This window comes from Notolabrus celidotus, chromosome 17 (assembly GCF_009762535.1).
Source record: "Notolabrus celidotus isolate fNotCel1 chromosome 17, fNotCel1.pri, whole genome shotgun sequence".
Lineage (NCBI taxonomy): Eukaryota > Metazoa > Chordata > Actinopteri > Labriformes > Labridae > Notolabrus > Notolabrus celidotus.
The window spans coordinates 17,739,642-17,749,766 of NC_048288.1; the positions used below are offsets into that span (position 1 = coordinate 17,739,642).

Genomic DNA, 10,125 nt, shown 5'->3' on the forward strand with positions numbered 1-10,125 from the left:
GAATGGGACTTTGTTGGAGGGAGAGTGGCTCTTTTCATTTAACATTTTGAATGGGACTTTGTTGGGATGACAGTTTTGTTAATTCTTGAATGGGTTGGGTCGGGGGATGAGTAATATTTAACTCAACATTCATGTTTTTGTTCTTCAATGAAAGAATTGATTGTTCAATAAAATATTTAACACTTGATAAAGTTCTACTTACAAATAAATCTGTTTTAATTGTGTTATTTTGGATGGATGGCTGCTTATAACAAAACAAATATTTATGCTGGGATATGATACCTTTCCATTAAATGAACAGTTAATTCCCATAATTCCCATGGAAAGTTTCCATTTGGAATATTTCCAAAATTCCCCAGCTGAACTTCCCATGGAAATTTACCAGAACCCACCCCCCCCCCCCCCCCCCCCCCCCCCTTTTTGCAACCCTAATCCTAACTCAAGTGTTCTTGGAAACTTTATTCCACTGAAACTTTGGGGTATAAAAAAAGGAGAGCAAATGAAAACTTAAGAGCTGTTAAAACTAACTCCTTCATGTGTGGTTACAGAGAGCCAGTTCCCAGACCTGTTGTCGCTGCCCGTTCATGTGGTGGAAAGCATGTTGAAAGCTCTGAAGATGAACTCTGAGGAAGCTCGACTGAAGTTTCCTCGTCTGCTGCAGATCATCGAGTCGTACCCGTCGGAGACTCTGGACCTCATGACCAGAGAGGTTTGTGTGTTAAGAACTGGTACCAATACAGACCATCCCAGTTTGTATAAAAGATTCTGCAACGAAAGAGTGATACAAAGTCGGCTTTGGAAGTAAATCCTTTTGACACCTTTCGTCTTTTCGTGTTTAGATGAGGTCAGTCCCCTGCTGGATGCTGATTGGCTGGATCAGTCAGATGGTGGCAATGCTGGATAAACCTGAAGCTGTGGCGGTGCAGCACTGCATCCAGCAGATCGCAGAGTGTTACCCTCAGGCTATCATTTATGCTCTCATGATCAGCAGTGAGAGTTACAATTTTGAGGACTCAGCTACAGGACACCAGCAGCAGCAGTTTGTTAACAGGTCGACTGAAGATTTAATGATGGATTCTCTTTGGTGGTTGATGGTTTCTTCTTTATGTCATCTCATCTCAGAGACTGACTATACATTTTGTGTGTGTTTGCAGGCTGAGGAGCATGTTGGATAAGGGCGGAGCTGTGAAGAAGTTTGTGGACGCTCTGCAGCAGCTGACCAACCCAGACATGATCTTTAAGGTAACATACATTAAACGCAGGTGCTACCTATTACACCCGTAAGTGTTACCTGTCGTTGATTATTATATACATATTTGTGAATAAACAGGACTGGTGGGATGGCGTGAAAAATGAGCTTGAGAAACTGAGCTTTGATAAGAAACAGATGAGCCAGCTGTACGCTGAGATGTTCTCTTCACTCGGGGATCAAAGCACAGAGGGACACGGGATGTTTCGCAAGAAGTTCATCAAGGTTTGTGGTTTGTTTTATGTTCTGTTCTGTGTAAATAAAATGAATACTATGAGATTTTGTAGTAAATCACTACTGCTGACTTGACACTTTTTATTGATTTGATGTCTTTATTTCGAACATGTAAAAGTAAAATAGAAAAAAAACAACAACAAAAAACATACAAGTAGAAAAGAAGAAATAGTTATACGAAAGAAACAAAATCAATCAGTTCCATTAGCAAGCACTGAAACATTTTACTTTACATGTGCTAAAAGGAGTAGGAGGAAGTTAAAACTTATCTAATCCTACCCCTTCATTCAATTCAATTTGCTTTATTGGCATGAACAAAGATGTGTTGTTGCCAAAGCACATAAGATTGATACACATACATTACCTATACATTCATTACATATTATATTCATTACATATTATATATATTACATATTTTATATGCATTAATGAACGATGGTGTACCGCATATCTCAATGTCCTCACTTGATACGGTATGCTCATATAACCCTCACCTAAAATCAAATATTATGGGATGGTGCGTCCCTCAGGCTGAGACAGGCAGACACATATTTAGCAGCCAGAGGAGCTGCTGAACCCTCCTCCAGGAGAACTGACAGTTTTTTACTAAGTTTTTTAGTAATTTCTCTGTAGTGGGAATCTCTTAGTAAAGAGAACTTGCTACAGTGGAGGAGGAACTGCATCTCTGTCTCTATGTACCCTGTAGAGCAGTGAGCACATAGACGCTCCTCTCTGGGCAGCCATGTCTGCCTGTATCTCCCTGTCTCTATAGCCAGCTGGTGGTCACTCAGCCTGTATTTGGTCAGGATACATCTTTGTTTTGTATCTCTGACACTGTACAGATATTCAGATAATTTGTAACCACGGTTTAGGGTCAAATGACAATTCATTCTAGTTTGGGTCTTTGTTTGGTTTCTCCAGTGTTCTAAATACAGGTCTTTTGAGTGTCTTTTGATTAACATTTCACTATTTTCTGGCATTATACTAGTGCACTCCCACAAGTCAAATCTTAATATTTACACCTACAATCAAAAGTAAACCACTCGTGATTATCAACACTTGTCTTCCTCCTTGTACCTCATGAAAATCATTTCTTTATACTTCTTCTTGAACTGGATTATGTTCTGACATTGCTGTAGCTCCATATTGAGTCTGTTCCACAGTTTTACACCACAGATTGAAATACAAAAACTTCTCCTTGTGGTCCGAACACTCATCATCTTTAATCTTAACTTCCCTCTTAAGTTATAACCCCCTCTCTCTTTCAAAGAACTAATCTTTGAATATTTCCTGGAAAGAGATTTTTCCTTGCCTTGTACACAATTTGTGCAGTTTTTTTATTTTTTTTTAACCTAGTTTTTATTTCAAATTCAACAATCTATACAAAAGTTTTCACAATTCTTCATTTTTCCTTTTTTGTTTACAGCTGTATCTATATGATTACAAGGATAAGCACAACAATAAAATAAAAATAACCCAGCAGGATGGGTATAACTTAAATCTATCATAGGGTAAAAAATATAAATCTGCAGACAAAAAAAGAAAAAGCAGATAAATAAAAACACAAGCAGGTAAGAGTTAGGTAGTGAAATCTACAAGGTCAAATGATTTCAATATTTCTGTTTATAGTTTTTACTTTTATGACCTTCAAAATAAATGTTTAATGCAAATAAAACCATTTTATCAGCACCTTATGTGTAATTACAGCTGCTTTCTGTGTGCTTTGAATTATTTTTAACTTAAGTTCTATATAGCATTAGTAGAAGTAGTATTTACTGATCAAAGACTCCATAGTTGAAAGCACTTCATCATGTACCGTAATTGTGGATAATCTTTTTGCAGAAATTTTCCAAAGATGTGGAGAAAGTGCTGGGTCCTAAAGGTACAAAGCTGTTTGAGAAGAGAAAAGACAAAAGCATGGTGCAGCAGGTGGAGGAGCTGGCTGCATCCATGCGAGAATTTCAGAAGGAGCCCGGGAACCTGAAGGAATACTCGCCCTGGCTAAGTGGATTCAAAGCAGACGCTTTCAGCAACGAGTTGGAGATCCCAGGTCAGCATCCCCTCACGCTGGAATCTCCTGAACTCTGGAAGTACTGTTGGTTTAAGTCATTTTTACTTTTCTTCTTCTGTATTTCTTTCTTCTTTTGCAGGACAGTATGATGGCAGATCTAAACCTCTACCAGAGTATCATGCAAAGATAACAGGCTTTGATGAAAGGGTATGACTTTGAAAACCTCTCAGAACAACAGGACAATAAAAACGCTCTCACAGCACACAGGTCTGTAAGCTAGTGTGTGTCTCTGCCCTGCAGGTAAAGGTGATGTCATCTATTCGTCGTCCCAAACGTCTGATCATACGAGGGGATGATGAGCAGGACCACCCCTTCCTGGTGAAGGGTGGAGAAGACCTCCGTCAGGACCAGCGCATAGAGCAGCTTTTTTCCGTCATGAACATTTTGCTGAGTCATGACGCTGCCTGCACACACAGAGGCCTGCAGCTCCGCACGTATCAGGTCATTCCCATAAACTCCAGGTACTGAAACGCACACTACACTGAGGGAGTGTGTGAGAATAGAGCTGCATCATTAGATGGGAAGAGTGGGTTACTGCTCATCATCATTTGACATTTGATTTTCCACTTTTACAGGATTGGTCTAATCGAATGGATGGAGAACACGTGCACCCTCAAAGAGTTCCTGCATAACACCATGACTGTAGAGGAACAAAAAAGAGCATCTGGGTACATTGTAAACATTTCACTACACATGAGGCTGCTCCCCTTCATTTGACTTTTTAAAACTCAATATTAAAACCCAAAGTCCAAAAATTGTTTTATGTAAAATATAAGCTCATGACCTTTGTGCTCTCAGGCAGCACTGCATACAAAACAGACGTGACTCTAGTGGAAATAACTACGTGGGCTAAAAATCACTCCCAAAATTCCTCTGTCTGTGAACACAGTTTGCTGCTGCATCCACAAATGCAGGTTAAAACTATAATCTGACAACTCTAAATGTGACATTCTTTTTGGAAATCATGGATTTTTCTGCCCGTTTCAACTTTTGTTGCTGACATTTGAATTTTGTGTTTTTTTTTCTAACGCAACGGTTCAGAAGATGTTAAGATTACGAGTTTTTGCCCAAATAAGGAAATGACTGACTTGACTCCCGGTCGGGAACACATAGCTGTTGGCTAAGAGGCTCAAACTCTGCCCCTGTACGTCACACTGTGCCTGGTTGAGTTCAGCATTTCCAATATGGCTGCCACCGTCGATTGGCTTCAAAACAGCGCTCAGGAACAGATGGGTGACATCACGGATACTACGTCCATATTTTATACAGTCTATGCATTCAACATAAAAAGAGCAGATATTTCTCAGAGAAAACTAAGGTTTTGGAATGGGAGCTGTATACAAAGAAGTATTTAATACAAAAAGTACACATGATCTTCCAGTTGAAGTGTAGTCTGTTTTTTCTCCTGATATAAAATTTTTCTGCTGATGCAGATTCTCACTAATGAAGTCCTGAACAACAATGATAATGTTGTTTTGTTTTTTCTTGAAGGTCTGTGAAAAACTACCAGGAATGGCTCACATCGTTTGCTCCAAAAGCACGAATTGCTGCTGCGATGTACCCTCCGGCTTACAAGTAATTTTTGTGATCCCTATAAAACACTAGATACTGCTGGAATTTATAACAGCTGCTTTAATGTTCTTGATTGCTGGATTAACAACTCATGTAATGTGCTCAGAGATGTTTTCATAGTCATTATTTTAGTTTAAAGCAATGTCACGGGAAGGTGATTCAGGATTGTTGTGACATTTTTATTTTTTCCAGGAAAGCCAAACGTGCCGAAACTGTAAACAACTTTTTGAAGGTGATGCAGTATTTGCCCACAGATCTCCTGAAGTAAGCTGAATTTCTGTATAAAATGACTCCAATAAATTCTTGTTACATTATTCTGTATCATTAGTAACAATTCATTTTTCCCTCTTTTTATTTTGCTGCTTTTTCCAGGCGAGCTTTTCTGAAGATGTGTAACAGCCCCGAGGCCTTCCTCTCTCTGCGCTCTCACTTCATCAGCTCTCACGCTCTGCTGTGTGTCAGTCACTGGATCCTGGGTATCGGAGACCGCCATCTCTCCAACTTCATGATCAACACAGAGACCGGAGGAATGATCGGCATCGACTTTGGTCATGCGTTCGGTTCGGCCACACAGGTTAGTCATGCTCGCTGCGGACATGAAGACCTTGAGACTGGACCAAATTGTTGCTCTCTTAACCCACAGATCATCATTAAGAATATTGCTCCCAGGAGTACAGTGTTGTCCTTTTCTTTTATATCCTGTCGAACTCATTTGGTTTCTCCTCTCAGTTCCTCCCTGTGCCTGAGCTCATGCCTTTCCGGCTGACTCAGCAGTTTGTGAATCTGATGCAGCCGTTAAAGGAGTCAGGTTTGATCCAGAGCGTCATGGTCCACTCCCTCAGAGCGTACAGGGCAGAGCCAGACCTCCTGCTCAACACCATGGATGTTTTTGTGAAGGAGCCGTCACTGGACTGGAAGGTAACATCCCTCTCTTCATTCAGACCCTGTTACATCATCAATATGAAGATGAGCTTGCACGTTTACTGCATGTTAAGAAGACAAGATCCTGTCACCAGAGAATGGATTTTCACTGTTGCAGACACAGACTATTTCTCCTCACACTTTATGTAATATATCACAGCTTTATAGAAATACCTTTAACCTCTTCATTAAATGAAGTTGCCTTTTCTGTGACACAGAACTTAGAGCTGAAGCAGCTGAAGAAAGGAGGAACATGGACCGATGACGTGAACACTAAAGAAATCAACTGGTATCCCCTCCAGAAGGTCAACTTTGCCAGAAGAAAACTAGAAGGGGCAAATCCATCTGCTATAACCAGGTACAACAGCTGACCGAAACTAGTAATGCTTTGAATACCACTTCTGTTTTATGACTTACAGTATTATACTGTGCTTATCAAAATTTTAAGACCAGTTGAAAAATTGCAAGAATTTACATTTTGCACTGTTGGATCTTAAAAATGTTCTAAGTAGAGCTTCAAAATGCAAAAAGAAGAAATAGGAGTGAGACAAAAAGAAAAATTGAAAAAGCAATTTATTCAAAACAACAATTAAACTAAAATAGGCTGTTCATCAGCAGATCAAAAGTTTAAGAACACAGCTCAAAAAAAACAGAAAACCCCCCAAAATAGAAATAAAGGTTTCAAAAACGGACTCAGTAATGAGTAGCTCCACCGTTCTTGTTGATCACTTCAAAAATGTAATTTCGGCATGCTTGATGCAAGTGTTTCAAGGAGGCTAGTGGGAATGTTGCTCCAAGTGGTGAAGACGGCTTCACGGAGGGCATCCACTGTCTGGAACTGATGTCCATTTTTGAAAAACTTCCCTTTCCATACATCCCCAAATGTTCTCAATTGGATTTAGATCAGGGGAACATGCATGATGGTCCAAAAGAGGGATGTTATTCCTCTGGAAGAAGTCCTTTGTCAAGACATTGTGAACTGCAGCGTCCTCCTGTTGAAAAACCCAGTCATTACTACACAGACCAGGGCCCTCAGTCATGAGGGATCCCCCTACAACATCTCCACATAGCCAGCCGCCGTTTGACGCCCCTGCACAGCCTGAAGCTCCTTTGATCCATTGAAAGAAAAAGCACCCCAGATCATCATAGTGCCCCCTCCACTGTGCCGCGTAGAAAACATCTCAAGTAGAATCTCCTTGTCGTGCCAGTAACGTTGGAAGCTATCAGGACCATCAAGGTTAAATTTTTTCACATCAGAAAATAAAACTTTCTTCCACCTTTCAATGTCCCATGTTTGGTGCTCTCTTGCAAAGTCCAAACAGGCAGTTTTGTGGCGTTGAAGGAGGCGATGCCTTTGAAGAAGTTTTTTGTTCTTAAGGCCGTTCTCCTACAGATGCCGTCTGATGGTTATTAGGCTGCAGTCGGCACCAGTAACGGCCCAGTAATATGGGTCGACGACCATCCCGTGTCTTGATAGACAGCCAATCGGATCCTCCGGCTCAGTGCCAGTGAATTTTTTTTGGGTCTACCACTTGACTTTTTTGTTCCATAACCCTCAGGATCTTTTAAGAAATTAAAAATGACTGTCTTACTGCGTCCAACCTCAGCAGCAATGGCACCTTGCAAGAGGCCTTGCTTATGCAGCTCAACAATCAGACCATGTTCAACGAGAGAACGCTTTATTGCCTTTGCTATCAGGAGGTCATGACAGTGTGAATACCTGACAGAAAATGACATTGAATCCACATTTTTGCTCAGATTTTGTCTTTTAAAGGCTGGGTCTTAAACCGTTGCTCGGCTGATGAATGGCCTATTTCAGTTTAATTGCTGTTTTCAATTAATTGCTTTCTCAATTTTTCTTTTTGTCTCACTCCCATTTCTTCTTTTTGCATTTTGAAGCTCTACATAGAACCTTCTTAAGATCCAAGAGTGCAAAATGTAAATTTGTGCAATTTTTCAACTGGTCTTAAAATTTTGATCAGCACTGTAGTATTACACAATTTCAAGTGTTGCAATTCCTCTCTTTGAAATAACTTAAACTGAACTAAATTAACTCTTATGCAGTTAAAAACAAGTTGTGATGTTAAGTCGGGTCAAGAAAACATGTTGAATTTAAAGCTACCTCGTGCGTAAGAGGAAAACATGAATGCTTTCAGTCCTTTCAAGAATATGAGGAAGGGAAGCACTTGATCTTTCCTATTTAGTCTCCATTGTTTTTAAGCCATTATCATCTTTGTCATTATCTTGTTTTTGGACACACTTCATGAAATTCATTCTTAACTTTCTTGACTCACTCTGATTTGTTTTTGGCACTTGATTAAATTATGTTTGTTTTTTTGGCAGTGAGGAGCTGAAGCTGGGCCACGAGAAGACAGACGCATTCCCAGGGATGCAGTCTGTGGCCTTGGGGTCCGAAGAGCACAACGTCCGTGCTCGTCTTCCACCTGCAGGCCTGACTGTGGAGCAGCAGGTGGACTGTCTGCTGGACCAGGCCATGGATCCAAACGTGCTGGGCAGGGTCTGGGCCGGCTGGGAGCCGTGGGTGTGAGAAGTAATCATTCAGGGAAATTCAATTAAAGGTGAACAGCTAAAGGTACAGATTTGTTGAGTGCTGGGAATGTGTGGAAATAAAAACTGGGAATATGTTTGCTCTGTTTATAAATCTTTAAAGATCATTGTAATGCTAAAGCTTCCTCTTTTGTATCTGATAAAAAGTAAATCTCAAGCATTGTGTTGCTTAAAGATCTGTTGGTCAAACTGAACTTAAAATAAAGATCTCTGAGTGGGGAATAAAGGAGCAACTGTGTGAGATGATATTGATTTCATTACATGACTGTAATTCATCCAGTTAAGAACATCAATGTCTGTCCCAATTTTTCATTTCATTCTTCAGTAATAGTCCAAAGAACAGAAACATATTTTAGACTCACAGTGTCCAGTTTTCTGTCTACTGGTTCTTATTGAGAAAAATAAGCAAGTGAACGGGGTCAGGTGTCAGCCGGGAGCACAACCGGGTCATAGTCCGGTGGCGGAGAAAAAAAGCGCCCATGGAGACCTGTCACTCAGCCGCAGCCCCCAGCTGAGCGTCTTCGCTGTGCGCAACACCTTCAGTCGGCTGGTTCACATTGAAACATGCTTTGCACTTAAAACACCTCCCTGATAGCTGAACCAAATATAAGACCACATGATGTTTGTTCCACGTGAAGGAAAATCAAAACTAAAAATCTGTGTAAGTTCTTACATCTATAGTCCAAACATTTCTGTGTGGGTTACTGGTATAGCAGAGAGGTTATATAGCACACCCGAAGTAAAGAGGCAATAGTCCCTAAAGTGGGCAACCTGGATTCAGATCTGGCACAGTCCTTTGCCCCTTGTCATCCTCTTGTCTCTCTTCCCACTGTCATCAATAGAGGCCTGAAAAGCCCCCCACAGTCCTTTAAAATACATATCTTTCTCTGCAAGCAAAAACTTTTGATTCATCCTCTGTGAAGCATGAATGTCTGCACATTTTCATGCCAACCAAATACAAAGTTGTTTACATACTTCTGGAACTAAGTGGTTGATGGAAATTTCCAAAGAAGTCAGATCAGATTTCGTTGTAACAGCAGCTCGTTTTCAAAACCTTTGAGCAATAACTTGTACACATGAACAAATACACATTAACTGCATGTCTTCAGGGATCTCAAACTGATACAAATATGCCATCTGAGGGTCTACTGGAAAGAGTTCTTCACTTTTCGGTTTTTAAATTACAAATAAAGTCTGACACTTAAAGCTTCAAATATATAATTATTATGAGAGCTGTGTGATAAAAAAGCAGAAGTGGTGTTACCTCTGAGCTGTTAGAAGTTAACCTGTTGGTGTAAGGCAGGAAACAGCAGCTGCAAGAACAAAAGCAGAACTGAAGAGAGAATTCACGTCGAAATTCTCCAAAAACTCAGCAGAGTTTGCCCTGAACTTTACGTAATGTGTCGACTGATGTAAACTGAGGTCCATCATGAAGCAGCTGGATTACACCAAAAGATTACGGATCAATTAGACTCCATAGATAAACTTAGTGGGGCTTCAACTAGCTGTT

General features: G+C 40.4%; 1 protein-coding gene across 1 annotated transcript in view; it reads left to right on the forward strand.

The window, feature by feature from the left end:
• The window catches only part of prkdc (protein kinase, DNA-activated, catalytic subunit), a 47,636-nt gene extending 38,791 nt beyond the window's left edge, over nt 1–8,845 (forward strand). The window contains exons 73-86 of the mRNA XM_034706164.1: nt 549–709; nt 840–1,051; nt 1,155–1,242; nt 1,331–1,474; nt 3,326–3,533; nt 3,634–3,701; nt 3,795–4,015; nt 4,130–4,222; nt 5,046–5,129; nt 5,319–5,390; nt 5,499–5,700; nt 5,856–6,044; nt 6,266–6,405; nt 8,391–8,845. Of these exons, the coding sequence (XP_034562055.1) occupies nt 549–709; nt 840–1,051; nt 1,155–1,242; nt 1,331–1,474; nt 3,326–3,533; nt 3,634–3,701; nt 3,795–4,015; nt 4,130–4,222; nt 5,046–5,129; nt 5,319–5,390; nt 5,499–5,700; nt 5,856–6,044; nt 6,266–6,405; nt 8,391–8,595 (2,087 nt within the window). The 3' untranslated portion in view covers nt 8,596–8,845. The remainder of the gene's footprint in view (nt 1–548; nt 710–839; nt 1,052–1,154; nt 1,243–1,330; nt 1,475–3,325; nt 3,534–3,633; nt 3,702–3,794; nt 4,016–4,129; nt 4,223–5,045; nt 5,130–5,318; nt 5,391–5,498; nt 5,701–5,855; nt 6,045–6,265; nt 6,406–8,390) is intronic.
• The last annotated feature ends 1,280 nt before the right edge of the window (nt 8,846–10,125 follow it).